General features: G+C 57.5%; 2 protein-coding genes across 5 annotated transcripts in view; one reads left to right on the top strand and one right to left on the bottom strand.

Annotated features, from left to right (window-relative positions):
• SHISA5 (shisa family member 5) overlaps window positions 1-13,560 on the top strand; it is a 29,070-nt gene extending 15,510 nt beyond the window's left edge. The window contains exons 3-6 of one of the 3 annotated variants that reach the window (XM_062200802.1): window positions 3,791-3,874; window positions 11,836-11,951; window positions 12,101-12,313; window positions 12,428-13,560. In XM_062200802.1, the coding sequence (XP_062056786.1) occupies window positions 3,791-3,874; window positions 11,836-11,951; window positions 12,101-12,313; window positions 12,428-12,507 (493 nt within the window). In that variant the 3' untranslated portion in view covers window positions 12,508-13,560. Of the gene's footprint in view, window positions 1-3,790; window positions 3,875-10,695; window positions 10,816-11,835; window positions 11,952-12,100; window positions 12,314-12,427 lie in introns of those variants that run through there. The other 2 variants (XM_062200805.1, XM_062200804.1) reach the window with 2 other exon arrangements.
• Window positions 13,561-13,772: 212 nt separating this feature from the next.
• On the bottom strand, window positions 13,773-15,419 carry TREX1 (three prime repair exonuclease 1). 2 transcript variants are annotated; one of them, XM_062200801.1, is made up of 2 exons: window positions 15,347-15,419; window positions 13,773-14,770 (listed from the first exon to the last, which is right to left on the bottom strand). In XM_062200801.1, the coding sequence occupies exon 2, from the start codon at window positions 14,758-14,760 to the stop codon at window positions 13,816-13,818; it is 945 nt and encodes a 314-aa protein (XP_062056785.1). In that variant the 5' UTR covers window positions 14,761-14,770; window positions 15,347-15,419; the 3' UTR covers window positions 13,773-13,815. The 2 variants fall into 2 exon arrangements, with proteins under 2 accessions (XP_062056785.1, XP_062056784.1); XM_062200800.1 differs by lacking the exon at window positions 15,347-15,419 and adding an exon at window positions 15,052-15,340.
• Between the last annotated feature and the right edge of the window lie 71 nt (window positions 15,420-15,490).

Here is a 15,490-nt window from a genome sequence, read left to right as displayed (position 1 = left end):
CTGGGTCTAATGCCCATTTGCTTGGGCTGCTGCAGACTCCAGCTTCCTAGCTGCCCCTCTGAAATCAGCTGGTGCCCCCGGGGGAGAAGGACCTGGCGTGCCGGACGTTCTCCACCAGGGGCTTGCTCCCTTGCCTGAGCCTACTCACCGGTTTTCTTAGAAGCATCTTCACTCAGCTGTATTGGCTGCCCTTCAGATTTATTTGGATATAGTTGTTCCTCCTGCTTGTAAGTTTTTAAAAATTTATTTGAGAGGCAGAGTTACAGCTATAGAGACAGAGAGAGGTCTTCCATCTGTTGGTTCACTCCCCAAATGGGGGCCATGGCTGGAGTTGGGCCAATCTGAAGGCAGGAGCCAGGAGCTTCTTCCAGGTCTCCCAAGGACGTGGGCCATCTCCTACTGCTTTCTCAGGCCATAGCAGAGAGCTGGGTTGGAAGTGGAGCAGCTGGGTCTCAAACTGGTGTCCATATGGGATGCCCGGGGGGAAATTTCCCAAGAGTATGAAAGCAGAAAGGATAATGTTCTCTACAGCAATGCTGCTCCGCGTGCCTCCCGCGAGTTTCGTTTCTGGATTATTTTAGAGCAAGGCTCAGATGCCCTAGACATTTCTACTGAATGTTGGTTTCCAGTGCTGAAAAGGAGTCCTTGAAAACGAAATCTAATCACTCTCAGGACTCACACGGTGTGGTTAACAGGGAGTCACTTCCGGTCCCGTCTGAGTTTATTGTTTGCAGTAGTTTGCACAATGCCTTTTCACAAGTAGGTTTTTTTTCTAATCGGAATCCAAGCCAGGTTATTATTAGCCTTTTTCTTTAGCCAGGGAGCCAGTGAAAGCACTTGCATTCCAAGTGCCCGGGAGCTGAGAACTCAGCCGGGGTCACCCAGGAGGGTGGCAGGGACCCAGGCGCTTGAGTCACCCCTTGCTGCCTCCCAGGGTACACATCAGCAGGAAGCTGGACGTGGTAGTGGGGCTGGGGCTTGAACCCAGGCGCTCTGATACGAAAAATACTAGGAATATGTGACATTGGTGTCTAAGATTCTGTTATCACATGTTTGTGAATGTCACCTACTTCCTTGTTTTGTTGATGTCCCAAGTGGCAACTGCACTGAGTTCCTGTCACCAAGGTGTTTTTTTTTTTTTTTTTTAAGATTTATTTATTTATTTGAAAGGCAGAGTTAGAGCGATCTTCCATTTGCTGGTTTACTCCTCAAATCGCCGCAACAGCCAGAGCTGCACTGATCTGAATCCAGGAGCTTCCTCTGGGTCTCCCACATGGGTACAGGGGCCCAAGCACTTAGGCCATCTTCCACTGCTTTCTCAGGCCAAAGCAGAGAGCTGGATTGAAGTGGAGCAGCTGGGACTTGAACCGGCGCCCATATGGGATGCTAGCATTGAAGGCAGTGGCTTAACCTGCTACGCTACAGTGCTGCCCCTGCCTCCAGTGTTTTTTTTTTTTTTAAGTCTCCTATCATTTCACATCATGTTTTTCTTTTTTAAAGATTTATTTATTTGAAATCCAGAGTTATTCAGAGACAGGGAGAGGCAGAGAGAGAGAGAGGTCTTCGATCCACTGCTCACTCCCCAACTGCCTGCAACAGCTGGAGCTGTGCTGATCCAAAGCCAGGAGCTGCCTCCCACGTGGGTGCAGGTGCCCAAGCCGTTGGGACATCCTCCACTGCTTTCCCAGGCCATAGCAGAGAGCTGGATGGGAAGTGGAACAGCCGGACTCAAACCGGTGCTCATATGGGATGCCAGGACTGCAGGGGCAGCTTTACCTGCTAGGCCACAGTGCCGGCCCCCCCAGTGTTATTTTAAAAATCTGTTTTGGGCTGGCGCTGTGGCTCACTAGGCTAATATTCCGTCTGTGGCGCCGGCACCCCAGGTTCTAGTCCTGGTTGGGGCACCAGGTACTAGTCCCAGTTGCTCCTCTTCCAGTCCAGCTCTCTGCTGTGGCCCGGGAGTGCAGTGGAGGATGGCCCAAGTGCTTGGGCCCTGCACCCCATGGGTGACCAGGAGGAAGCACCTGGCTCCTGGCTTCGGATCGGCGCAGTGCCGGCTGTGGCGGCCATTGGGGGAGTGAACCAACGGAAGGAAGACCTTTCTCTCTGTCTCTCACTGTCTAACTCTGCCTGTCAAAAAAAAAAAATATATATATATATATATATATATAAATCTGTCTTGTGGTTATTTTCTCATATAGTCTTTTTTCCCCCTTTTGTGTCTTTTTTCCTTTTTCTTGATGCTGGCACTGCAGGCAGCAGCTTTACGTTGTACGCCACAGTGCTGGGCCCCATCTAATTCATTTTTAAACGTTTCTATTTACTAATACATGTTTAAAAAATACATATTTTTCTCTAAGGACTACTTCGGTTGTATTTCATGAATTTTAACATGTATTATTTCATCGTCATTCAGTTCAACACATTGGTTAATTTTCTTTATGATTCCTTAATTTTGAATTATTTTGAAATTCAGAAAAATTGAGAGACAGTGATCTGTTACTCGTTGGTTCATTCCTCACATGGCCACAAAGGCCAGTCCTGGGCCAGGCCGAAGCCAGGAGCTTCTTCCGGGTCTCCCACGTGGGTGCAGGGCCCAAGCACTTGGGCCATCTATCTTCCTGTGCTTTCCCAGGGAGCTGGATCAGAAGTGGAGCAGCCAGGACCCAAACGTTGGATGCCAGCATCCAAAGTGTTGACTTTACTTGCTATGCCACAACACCAACCTCCTTAATTAGTTTTTTATTTTATTTTTGAATAAAAATGAAATATTTGAAAGGCAGAATGTGAGAGAGAGTGAAAGGCAGACACACAGAGACAGATCTTTCACCTGCTGGTTCACTCCCTAGATGCCTGTAACCGCCTGGGCAGGGCCACACTGAAGCCAGGAGCCTAGAACTGCATCTGGGTCAGCTACTTGGGCCATCACCTGTTGTGTTAGCAGGAAGCTGGATCAGAAGTGGAGTTGGCCGGTGCTGCGGCTCACTAGGCTAATCCTCCGCCTTGCGGCGCCGGCACACTGGGTTCTAGTCCCAGTCGGGGCACCGGATTCTGTCCCGGTTGCCCCTCTTCCAGGCCAGCTCTCTGCTGTGGCCTGGGAGTGCAGTGGAGGATGGCCCAAGTGCTTGGGCCCTGCACCCCATGGGAGACCAGGAGAAGCACCTGGCTCCTGCCATCGGATCAGCGTGGTGCGCCGGCCGTAGAGCGCCAGCTGCGGTGGCCATTGGAGGGTGGACCAACGGCAAAAGGAAGACCTTTCTCTCTCTCTCTCTCTCACTGTCCACTCTGGCTGTCAAAAAATTAAAAAAAAAAAAAAAAAGTGGAGTCGATGGGACTTGAACCAGGTACTCCAGTATGGGCTGCGGGTGTAGGAAGCAATAGCTTAACCTGGGGCTCTGAAAGTTCTGCCCCTAATTTTGTTTTGTATCATTTACTTCCCCTAGGTATGTGCTTTACCTGGCTTCTTTGGACTTGTTTTAACTTTGTGGCCATGCCGCTCTTTGTTACTGACTTCTAACTTCCTTCTCTTGAGATCCGAGCAGATACTTTGTAGATGTAACTTCTGAAATCTGTCCAGACTTGTTTTGTGGTCCGTGCTCCAGCCTGACCCTGTGACTCTGAGAAACGTGACGGCCGTGTGTTCTGAGGCCCTGGTGTGTGTGGCATCCATCCTTAGGGGGCCGCCCAAGTCCCCGGGGTGTGGTAGCCCCGCTGGGTATTCTGTGCGTGCTGGTGCCTGCTGTGCAGGGTGGGGTTCCCGAGCTAACCCTGAGCTCTCCTCCCTGTGCAGTGCCCCCACCAATACGGAGCCGCTGGAGCAGTTGGGCTCGGCGCTGAGGTTTCGGTCCAGCTTCGACACTGACCCCATGTCAGGGTAAGCAAAGCCTGCAGGCAGAGTGCCTCGTTCCGGTGTGTGTGTGCTGCACATTCAGGTGTGGCCCGGATAGAAGCAGTCACCACTTTGGACCACCAGGAAGCTGCGTCTTCATCAGTGCGCAGGCGCGGGGGCGGTGGCGATGGGGGTGGCTGTGGTGTGGGGTGACAATTCAGGGTTGAGGGTTGGGGTCCATATTCATGGTGATGGGCTGGGGCAGGTGAGGCAGCAGTGATGTGTGGATGCAGGTCGGAAGGCCAGGAGTGGAGAGAGAAGGGGAGGGGCGAGAATGGTGGGGCGAGGCTGCTGGGACCACTGATGATGCCACGGTGAGAGTGTCGAGGTTTGTGGGTCACAGTCACTGTGTTAGGTCCTCTTTTCTGGACCAGGGAGCAAGCCTGCCCCCTCTGCTGGGTTCCTGCGCTGTCTTGCTGCCCCTGTAGGAGATGGGACACATACCTCCCGCAGCTGCCTCTGGCTGGAGTCTGTGCCGCGCTTTCCGCCATTCCCGGTGGACCTGGGGGTTGGGTTGTCCCTTTGGAGGAAGCACCGTGGGCTCCAAGCCTGTGTATGTGAGGTGGTTAGGGGATCCCTCCCTCAGTACCTGGGGCTGCCCAGGGCCTTGCTGTGGTCAGCTTTTTGTGACTTAGCTGAGGCCACCGACTTTACAAAGAGAAAATGTTTGTTTAGCTAACAGTTTTGCGAAAGGCCCAGGCAGGAGGGGCAGCAATGGTTGGCTTCTGTCTGGGTCAGGGGTGAGGGGGTCACAGGGCCAGCCAGGGAGCAGAGACAGTCTGGGCCTGGCTCAGGCTTTCACAGTAGTGAGGACCTGCCCCCAGGCCCAGCCTCCCAGACACCATAATCAGATTCCTGTGTGGCCACCCCCACTCCATGCACTTGGACTTTGGGATTTAAGTCAAATTCAACTGCAAGCACAGCTGAGACCGGAGAGCTCCAGAGAGCCGCTCCCACCCTGAGTTCCCAGGAGGGCCCAGAGGGTGCAGTGGTGTTGCCCTGGGGATGGCGGCCCCCACAGATGGTCTGGGTGTCACTGGAGAAGAGGCCGTGGAAGCCGTGGGGTTCTTGTGCTCACCAAGAAAGAATTCAGGCCTGAGACCGCGAAATGATAAGGCTTTATTGGGCATAGGGCATCCTTCAGAATGCAAGGGACAGATAGAGCACCCAGTCACTGGACTGGGAGAGAGCGGGGTTACATGGTTGAATGGAGAGAATACACCGGGCAGGCCAGGCCGGCGGCTCAGCAGAGGCAGAGGGCTGAGCCGCAGTTTGTCTGGACTCACTAGGTTTTTAAGGGAGTCTGTTTACCCACCTCCTCCTCTCCTCCAGGACAAAGGATGGGGAGTCCTAGTGTCTGTTGGGTGAAAATTAGCAAATTCCTCCCGATTTGCTGGAGCTGGGCAGTGCAGAGGGGCTTCCCTGTGAAGGTTTTATGGCCCCATGTCATCAGGCCAGGTAACCCCTTTGGTCTGAGGCTCTCTCCTGGGAGCTCTCCTGGGGGGAAGGGCTGGGGGCACCTGGGAGGTCATCAGGGTCTGGGCAGGACTTCGAGGTGCGCGATGCTGGGCTTTGGAGCTTCCACAGCAGGTGCGGGTCCTCAGGCCTCTCTCACACACACACAGCTAATTCCTAACTTCCTGCCCAGGAGGGGCAGTGCTGGGGTCTGGATGCCATTTTAGGAAGACCACTCCAGCTGCTCCAAGGGCAAAAGGGCAGGCGGCTGTGGGAGCTGCCCTGGCTTCCTGGCCAGGGGGTGGCAGGGATGGAGGCCACAGGGCCTGGGGCACGAACTGCACCTTGGAGAGCTGGTGTGGGCGAAGGGCTCTGGTGTGGGTCAGATGAGAGTGTTGAGGGCTGAAGCTGAGGGTTTGAGGGGGGACCGCAGCAGGGGCTGTGCTGTGAGTTGGGGCTGTGCCCCGGGCCCCAGCCACCCCGTGAGGAGCTGAGAAGCAAGTTGAGCGTGTGGACGCGGATGTGGAGCGCAGCTGGCTCTGCAGGCCGACCCCAGGGTGCCGAGGAGCTGGGAGCACAAGTGGGAAAGGGCCCAGGGAGCAGGGGCTGGGGGAGAGGAGAGGGGCCGCCCTGGGCTGTGCGCCTGCAGTGTGGTGTGCACAGCTCCAGCGTCCTCTGCCCCCGCGTGCCTCCCTCCCTGGTGGGAGGTGTGGGTGACCTGGGGACGCCACCTCCATCCTCCTCCCCTTTGCTCTTCTGAGGCCAACTGTGTGTTTGGAAAAGGGGGAGACGCTGGGGCTTCTCTGCCCGGGCGGCGGCCAAGGCCGCTGTGTGTGCCTGCCAGGGAGTGTGCTGCTGCGTGTGGGAGTCCAGGAGAAGCCAAGCAGGGAGGGAGCCCATGGCCATGGCCCCCGCTTTTCCCACCCAGACTCTCCCCCGGGATACTCCTCGATTCCCTAAGCGTGAGGGTCCCCATGAGCACAAGAATCTGATGAGGACCCTCTACCCCCAGCCTCCAGATGCCACAGCCTGGGGGGAGGGGTCCTCCATTGAATGGTGCTGGGGCTCCCATGGTAGAGGTGGGCCTGTGCTGTGCTGCCTGTGGGCTGGGTTGGGCCTTGGGCTTCCCCCTCCCCAGCCCTGGCAGCCGCACCCACCCTGCCCTGGCGGGTGGTCCGTGGTCTGCGTCCTTTCCTGGCCTGTTCCCTCTTCGGACCTTCCTTGATCCCTGTCCTGCTTCCTTCCAGTCCCCTGGCCACACAGAGGACCGCTGGGTGCACCTGGTGTGATCTGAGGCCCCTGAGGCTACAGTTGCTGTCCACAGGCGTTGGCTGGCCACTGCTGCCCCCACACCCCAATTCTGCCTAGCACCACAGGGGGCACACTGGTGTGGGCTTGCACTTGGCCTGCCTGCCAGCCCTGAAAGCATCCTTGCTGTGGTTCTCGGCCTGCAAAGCCACTACCCGCCTGGCACCTGGTCCCCCACTGGCCCCCCCACGTGGAGGGGGCTGGGTGCCCCCGCTTCCAGAAATGCCCCTGCTGAGGGAACATGGGGAGGCTACCCGGTTCTCCTCTAGCCCCACAACCCTGCCCCACTACCGCCAGGGACTATGGCGCCTGTCCCTTCCTCCTCCTCCTGCTGGGCTGGCTCTGCCTTCTGAATTCTGCCTGTGGGTGTTTCAACTCAGGAGGTGGTCCTGGTCCTGGTCAGCGCATCCATTCTTGTAGCCTGACTTGGCTCTGCCTGAGTGCCCCGCCTGGCCCTCTTGCTGAGAGCTCCCTGTGGGGTCCCTGCTGGAACTTCTTCATTCGTCAGATGCAGTTCAGGGAACACTCAGAGAAGTGTGTGTGTGGGTTTCTTTGTAAGACTTTATTATAGGAAGTTGATTACTTGAGGCATCTCTCCATATCTTGAGTTTAGGGCTATGTTACAGAATGCTGGGGGTCTCCATTGCATTTTTAAAAAATATTTGAAAGAGTTAAACAGAGAAGGATAGAGGGCTTCCATCCGCTGGTTCACTCCTCAGTTGGCTGGAGCTGTGTTGATCCAAAGCCAGGAGCTGCTTCTGTGTCTCTCACATCGGTGCAGGGGCCCAAGCACTTGAGCCATCTTCCACTGCTTTCCCAGGCCATAGCAGAGAGCGGGATCAGAAGTGGAGCAGCCGGGACTCGAACTGGCACCCATATGGGATGTAGGCACCGCAGGTGGTGGCTTTACCCACTACGCCACAGTGCTAGCCCTATGTGTGTGTGTGTATTTGTAAACTAATTTGGAATGAATTCTTTTCAGTTTTTTATATTTTTATTTTATTATTATTTTTTTAAATTTTTTGACAGGCAGAGTGGACAGTAGAGGGAGATAGAGAGAAAGGTCTTCCTTTTTGCCGTTGGTTCACCCTCCAATGGCCGCCGCGGCTGGCGCTCTGCGGCCGGTGCACCACACTGTTCCGATGGCAGGAGCCAGGTGTTTCTCCTGGTCTCCCATGGGGTGCAGGGCCCAAGCACTTGGGCCATCCTCCACTGCACTCCCTGGCCACAGCAGGGAGCTAGCCTGGAAGAAGGGCAACCGGGACAGGATTGGTGCCCCGACCGGGACTAGAACCCGGTGTGCTGGCGCCGCAAGGCGGAGGATTAACCTGTTAAGCCACGGTGCCGGCTTATTATTATTATTTTTTTTGACAGGCAGAGTGGACACTGAGAGAGAGAGAGACAGAGAAAGGTCTTCCTTTGCTGTTGGTTCACCCTCCAATGGCCACCGCGGCTGGCGTGCTGCGCTGATCCGATGGCAGGAGCCAGGTGCTTCTCCTGGTCTCCCATGGGGTGCAGGGCCCAAGCACTTGGGCCATCCTCCACTGCACTCCCTGGCCACGAAAAGGGGCAACCGGGACAGAATCCGGTGCCCTGACCGGGACTAGAACCCGGTGTGCCGGCGCCGCAAGGCGGAGGATTAGCCTGTTGAGCCACGGCGCTGGCCTCTTTTCAGCTTTTTAAAAAAGAGGCTGGTGTACAACGGGTTAAGCTGCCTCCTGCAATGCTAGCATCCCATAGAGGCAGAAGTTGCTCCACTTGCAATCCATCTCCCTACTCATGCTCTGGGTAAAGTAGCAGAGGACAACCCAAGTACTTGGGCCCCTGCTCTCAAATAGGAGACCCCGTTGGAGTTCCTGGCTTGAGCTTGGTCCAGCCCTGGCTGTTGCAGCCATTTGGTGAGTGTACCAGGAAATGGAGGATCTGTCTCCTCTTCTCTATACTTAACCCTACCTTTAAACTAATATTTAAAAAATCCTTATTTTTATTGTGGGCCAGTGTTGTGGTATAGTGGGTAAGACCACCAGCTGCAACTCCAGCATCCCATATGGGCACTGGTTTGAGACCCAATTGCTCCATTTTTTTTTTTTAAGATTTATTTATTTGGTTCACTCCCCAAATGGCTGCAACAGCCGGAGCTGGGCTGATCCAAAGCCAGGAGCTTCCTCCGGGTCTCCCCTGTGTGCAGGGGCCCAAGCGCCTGGGCCATCTTCTCTATTGCTTTCTCAGAGCATAGCAGAGAGCTGGAGCAGAAGTGGAGTAGCCGGGTCTCGAACTGGCGCCCATAGGGGATGCTGGCATCTCAGGCAGAGGCTTAACTTGTTACACCACAATGCCGGACCCCAGCTGGTTTTTTTTTTTTTTTTTTTTTTTTTTTTTTTGGTGAAGATTTTGTTATTTTTGTCAGTTACACAGAAGAGAGGTAGAGAGAGAGGTCTTCCATCTGCTGGCTCACTCCTGAATTGGCCCAACGGCTGGAGCTCTGGAAACTAGAGCCTCCTCTGGGTCTCCTACCAGGGTGCAGGGGGCCAAGGGCTTGGGCCATCTTCCACTGCTATCACAGGCCACAGCAGAGAGCTTGCTCTGCAAGAGGAGCAGCCAGGACTTGAACTGGTGCCCATATGGGATGCCAGCACTGCAGGTGGTGCCCTCTGCACCACTTTTGATCCAGCTCCCTGTTAATGTGCCTGGGAAAGCAGTGGAAGATGGCACAAGTGCTTGGGCCCCTGTCCTAACATAGGCCAGGAGCTTCTTCTGGGTTTCCCAATTTCTACTTTCCAAATAAATAAAATCTTGGGGCCGGCACTGTATCTTAGCGAGTGGAGCAGCTGCCCTACAGTGCTAGCATGCTATGTGGGCCTGGTTTGAGTCCCAGCTGCTCCACTTCCGGTCCAGCTCTCTGCTATGGCCTGGGACAGCAGTGAAAGAGGGCCCAAGTCCTTGTGCCCCACCCCCGACATGGGAGACCCAGAAGATACTCTGGCCATTATGGCTACTTGGAGAGAAAACCAGTGGGTGGAGGAAAGACCTCTCTCTGCTCCTTTCCTTCTCTGTAATTGACATTTAAATCAAGATTTAAAGTATTTTCATTTACTTGACAGAAACAGATCTGCTGTTTGTTCACTCCCCAAATGCTTCCCCTGGAGCCTGGACCTGCACTCAGGTCTCCCGTGTGGGTGGCTGAGCCCCCTTCTGCTGCTGCCCAGGATCCATTAGTGGGAGGCTGGAGTTGACCAGCACTGGGATCCATGATGTAGGCATCACCAGTGGTGGCTCCGCCCGCTGCACCCCAGCACGTGCCCAGCAGTTTAATTCTGTGAGCGTTTCCCATGGAGCCTGACCTCCGCCTTGTGGCGAGGGAAGTGGTCCTGGAGGAGGTGATGCTTTGAACTGGGTTTGAGAGACCAATGGGAGTTAATTAGGTGAGGGTGGGGGAGGGACCAAGCGCCTGTCCCAGCAGGTAGGGGGAACTGCATGTGCAGAGGCCTTGGGCTGGGACACAGTATGGGGCTCCCAAAGACCAAGGGCAGGGAGGGAAGGGGTCCCGGGTCTCCCCAGGCTTCATGGGCCGGGTAGGGAATTTTATTTGCAACTTAAATGAAAGGTTAAAGTTTTCTTTAGTGTAAGATTTACTGCCAGTGAGACATACCTCAGTTTTCTCTTTTCTTCTTTGGTTGTCACCTGTAATCTAAATAGTGGAAAGTGTGAATGAACTTAGTTTAGCAAGGAAATTCCTATGTGAGCCCTGGCAGATCTTAGGGCTGGGAGTGAAGGTAGCATGGGGGGGGGGGAGGAGGAGGAGCAGCTGCATCTTGGCCAGTCAGGGGAGGGGCAGAGGGGATGGCTGGGGTCTGCCAGGGCTCCAGGGTCGAACCTGGAGCTGAAGGCTTGCAGGGGGATGGAGGCTAGAGCTCCCAGAATCCGCTCCTCCCCCTTGGGCTCCCTCGTGGTGCTGCTGCAGCTGGCCACAGCCACACTGTGTCTTTAAGAGGGTGCTGTGTGCCGTCCTGCCTGCTGCTGACGTCAGGGACAGGAAGGTCGGGGAGGAAACGTTTGGTTTTCTTTTCCCCAAAAGGGGTGGAGATGGAAACCGGCCTGTGATGAAAGGAGGGGAAGTCCAGGGGTGCAGGCGGCCCTTGGGTGAAGGCAGAGGCTGACATGGGGTGAGCTTGGGTGCCATTCTGTAGAGGGAGACCTGGTGCCCGAGACTGCCTGTGTGGACGTGTGTTCCCTTGTTCCTGCCTCTGGGGGCCTTGTCCTGGGCTACATGGTGGCTGAAGGCTGAGCCTGGAGCGTGAGGGGTTTGTCCCTTGCTCAGGCTGTGGGGTAGAGGTTGGGCTGTAGGGCTGGAGCAGGGGGGCCCTCTCCCTCCCCCGGCTTGGGCCTCAGGGCGGGCCGTGGCTTGCTGCTGACAAAGCTCCTTCAGTTTGCAAAGGCACTTGGTGTGATTACTAAGTATTTGCCTTTTCCAAGAAGAAAGCCTGGCCTGTAAGAACCCAGGAGGATACGCAGGGGCACCTTTGGCCCTGGATGTCAGCCTTGGTGGCTAGCCCAGCTCTGGATCTGCTTTTTGAAGGGGAGCCAGGGCAGGGAGGGAGGCTGCCTCCAGCTCCTCTGCTGCTTAAGTCTCCCCGCTGAGGGTGACCCCACCAGCCAGCGTGGTACAGCTGTCCTGGGCCCCTGCTGTAGGCTGTGACTGGAGCGCAGGGCCACCACCTGCCTCACACCGCCACCCTGGCTTCTGCCCTCCTGGAACTGGTATCCTCTCCTCACCTGTGCTCCCCAGGGCATTCTGCCGCCGGTGCTGCCATCCCAGAGGCCAGACCTCCGTTGTCTCGGCCATAGCTAAGAGCTTGGACTGAAGCCCCACAGGGCTTGCTTGGCTTGTGGAATGTGCTGGAAACATTTGCTGCTGGGTAGCTGAAGGCAGGGCAGGACAGGGGAGAGGGGCCTGAAGCAGGTCTTCCCTGCTCTTTAGGGAGGGCCGGCTTCATCTGGACCCCCAGCCCCATTTTAGGCACCAGGAAACTGAGGCCAGAACAGGCTCAAGCTGCACAAGGGGCCGCTGCTGTCTGTTGTGGTCTGAGTCACAGCAAGGAGGTGGCCCCCCTAGGGAACCCATAGGGTGAGACCGCTGGTGCTGAAGTAGCAGGGGCCCTGGGTTGTGACTGGGTCTTTGGCAGGTTCGGCGCGACAGTGGCCATCGGCCTGACCATCTTCGTGCTCTCTGTTGTCACCATCATCATCTGCTTCACCTGCTCCTGCTGCTGTTTGTACAAGATGTGCCGCCGGCCGCGCCGTAAGCATGCCCGTCCTCTCCTCCCTGCCCCCCCCCCCCCCCCGGTGTCGCATGGGAAGCTGGCCAGGGCCCTGTGTTGGTTCAGCGGGAGGGGCAGGACCCAGGGAGGGACACACAGGGACACAGAGGGACCTGGTTTCTCTTTGCAGCGGTTGTCACCACCACCACGGCCACCACGGTGGTGCACGCCCCTTACCCACAGCCTCCAAGTGCACCACCCAGCTACCCTGGACCAACATACCAGAGCTACCACCCGATGCCCTCCCAGCCCGGCGTGCCGGTGGCCCCCTATCCGACGCAGTACCCGCCCCCGTACCCGGCCCAGCCCATGGGCCCGCCTGCTTACCACGAGACGCTGGCTGGTGAGTGCCCCCGAGTTGGTGACTCTGCCCCTGGGTCCATGGCTGCTGGGCCACTGCCTCCTGCCAGCCAGCCAGCCTGGTGCTGCCCAGACAACCCACTCCTCTCTGTTGCAGGAGGAGCAGCTACGCCCTACCTTGCCAGCCAGCCGCCCTACAACCCGGCCTACACGGATCCCCCAAGAGCAGTCCCCTGAGCCGGGCCCCACCGCCCTGGCTGCCATGGTTCTCTACTGCCCTGTGTGCGTGGTGTGTGTCCTGGCCACCCGCCGTGCTGCTTCTGATGCTGACAAGGTGGGGAGCAATTCTTGCCAGGGTGGGCTGGGTCCAGACGTTGTTCTTTTCCTCACTTGAAGTTATGCTCCCTGCAATCTAAGCCAAATTTAAAGAACCAAGGGGGATCTCTTTTCTGGCTCTCCCTGGGCAGCCACGCTAGGAGAGTGCAGTTTTTCGTGGACACAACGCACACATGTCCTGGATTGCACAGTGGCGAGCTGCTGCTCGAGGCTGGGGTTCAGCCCCAGAGTTTCGGTGCCTTTTGCAGGGCCACGGCCAGGACGGAGGCAGGGTGGGTGGTGGTGCTTGGGCCCTGGCCCAATAGGCTCTCTGTCTTTTGAGAAGAGATTCACTGTTGCTCCCTGGAGCCTGCACTGCACCTGTGGGGGTCTGGCAGCCAAAGCACCTCCACCAGAGCTCCACCCATTTGACCGCTATCTGCCTGGACTGTCTCAGCCGCCCTCCCTGGGGCCACCTGGAGGGCTACGTCCCCTCATGGCTCTGACAGCTCCGGGGAGGTGTCTGTGGCCGGGCCAGACCCCCGCCCCAGGTGAGCAGACTGGCCTCTGTCCACCCCCACACTCAGGTCTCCTCCCTGCAGTGTTTCTGTTCTCCTGTAGCTGGCTCCCATTTTCTGTTTTAAAATAAGTGATGGTTGACGTGAGGCTGAAACCCCTGGGTGCTAGAGGGAAACTGGCTGAGAGGAGAGGGACAGTCCGACCTCTGAAAGTGCTGCCTCCCCCAAAACCTCCAACTCCAGTACCTGAGTCCACAGCTTGTCCTGGCAGCAGGCACAGCTGGGCCAAGGGGCCCTCTGGACCAAAAGTGGAAGGCCAGGCCTGGCTGGCAGCTCTGGCCCAGACACGGATACCTCGGTGTTCTGCTCCTTGTTCCTGTTTCACATCTGTCTTTGCTTTTGATGTATTTGAGTCTAGGGTCTGTACCCTTCTTTATAATAAATGCGAACATTTGGAGCTGCTGCCTCCTTTCTTCAGAGCCTCAGCAGCTGGAATGGGGCCTCGGCCAAGTGCTGTCTTCCTCCACTGGGATTCCCGCGTTTCCCTTGCTTTTTCTGGGTCATCTGATCATCCTGCTAGGGAGAGAGAGAAACAAAGGCCGGCCCCTCCCTGGGTCCCCGAGTGTGGGCAGAGGCCCAGCTGCCAAGAAGCGTAGGAGGCTGTGATGATTCAGTGCTGGGATGGGGCGGTCTTTATTGGGTTTGCCTTGGCCTACTGCCCTGGTGTGGCCAGGGATAGTCCATACAGTGTGGCTACTGCCAAGGTCAAGAAAGCCAGCAGGCCCAGTGGGGCCAGCAGTTCTCCCCTGGGCGGGGCTCCAGGGCCCTTTGTCGTGGGAAGTGTCTTGGGTTTGCGGCCCTTCCCCTGGCTTGGACTGGCGTTCTTGGCACTGCCTAGGGGTGGGGTGGTTACCAAAGCAGATGGCCTTGGGCTGGTCCCAGTAGTGGCAGTGGCCCCATACATGGGCTTGATGGCACTGAAGGGGGTGGCGTGAGCGTCCACCCAGCGCAGCAGGGCCTGTGGCCTCCACTGACAGACGCTGAGCAGGGCGAGGACGTCACCCTCGGCCGTGTGAGACTCCAGCGGTGCCTGCCCATACAGGCGGGTGTAGATGCTGCCCAGGCTGTAGCTCTTCCTTGGGCTGTGCTCCGAGGGGCTACTGCCTTGTTCCAGGGCCTTGAGGGCAGCCATGCTGTCCACACAGAAGGCACTGTCCAGAGCACTGGAGAGGCCCAGCGTAGCCAGCTCTGCCTGGAGCAGGGGAAAGTCATAGCGGTCACCGTTGTGTGCCACGAGGCACCAGGGCACCGGCTGGCGCTGCAGGAAGGCCAGGAGCAGGGTGACCAGGTTGTCGTCAAAGCGTTGACGCCCGTGTGCTGCCAGCGCAGTGGTGCTCAGCCCTGTGATCTTGCTGGCTGCGGGGCTGCAGGCCTTTCCTGGGGCCACACACAGGGAGAGCTTGTCCACCACACGAGGGGGCGAGGGCACTGCGGCAGGCAGCCCCTCGGAGGGAGGGGCGCTCTCCAGGGCACATCTGTGAACGGCCAGCAGGCACAGCTCCGTGATCTTGGGCTGGGAGAAGGGCAGTCCGGTGGCCTCCAGGTCCAAGAATATAAGGGCCTGCATAGGCCCCGGGGGTGGTGCCTGCGAGCTCATCGTGGGGTACCTGCAGTGGAGCATGTGGCCGGGGGTGAGTGTCTGCTAGAAAGATCCAGAGTGGGCAGAGAGCTGGGCAACACACCTCAGGCCTCCCCTGCGGCATCATGCAAGGTCCCCGAGCTCCAGCGCCCACTTTCCAGGCAGGAGGCTGGAGTGTGGAGGGTACAGTGGTTTCCTTGCTGGGATGAGCCCCCTGTCCCTTTGGGTCCCCCAACCCCCGAGTGCCCACCTAGTCTGGGAGAGGGTCGCCCATGGCCTTCCTTCCCTGCCCTTGGGGCCCACACTTACCAAGGCAGCAGCAGCAGCTGGGCCACTCACTGGGTCTGGGCTGCTGCTTCAGCAGTGGCGGGAAGCGAAACTCAATGCCTGACCCGCCCACAGCCCATGTGAGCAAGGCCCGCCCTGCTCGGCAGCTTGCCGGGCCTCTCCTGTCCCTCTCCTGCCAAGATCCATCTCTCCCCAGGCACCCCAAGGGCCTTCCACAGGGCCTGCGGGCTGGCACTGGTGCACCAGGATCCTCACCCCAGCCGGAGTCCACCGGGAGGACGAGGGCAGTGGTAGCCAGGCTGGCTCCAGGTCTTACCTGCCGCCGCAGCCCCTGTCCCGGCCCCTCGCTGCCGGCGCTGCCTTCCCAGGCCTTCCTGATGTAGACCTGAGCTAAGGGCACCTCCTTCCCCTTGCCACACAATGGTTTCTTCCCCTGGCCTCTGCCCAAAGCAATGACTCA

This window comes from Lepus europaeus, chromosome 9 (genome assembly GCF_033115175.1).
Source record: "Lepus europaeus isolate LE1 chromosome 9, mLepTim1.pri, whole genome shotgun sequence".
NCBI classification, from domain to species: domain Eukaryota; kingdom Metazoa; phylum Chordata; class Mammalia; order Lagomorpha; family Leporidae; genus Lepus; species Lepus europaeus.
Note: the sequence above shows the minus strand (reverse complement) of the source record. Positions and strands in the feature narration are given on the sequence as shown.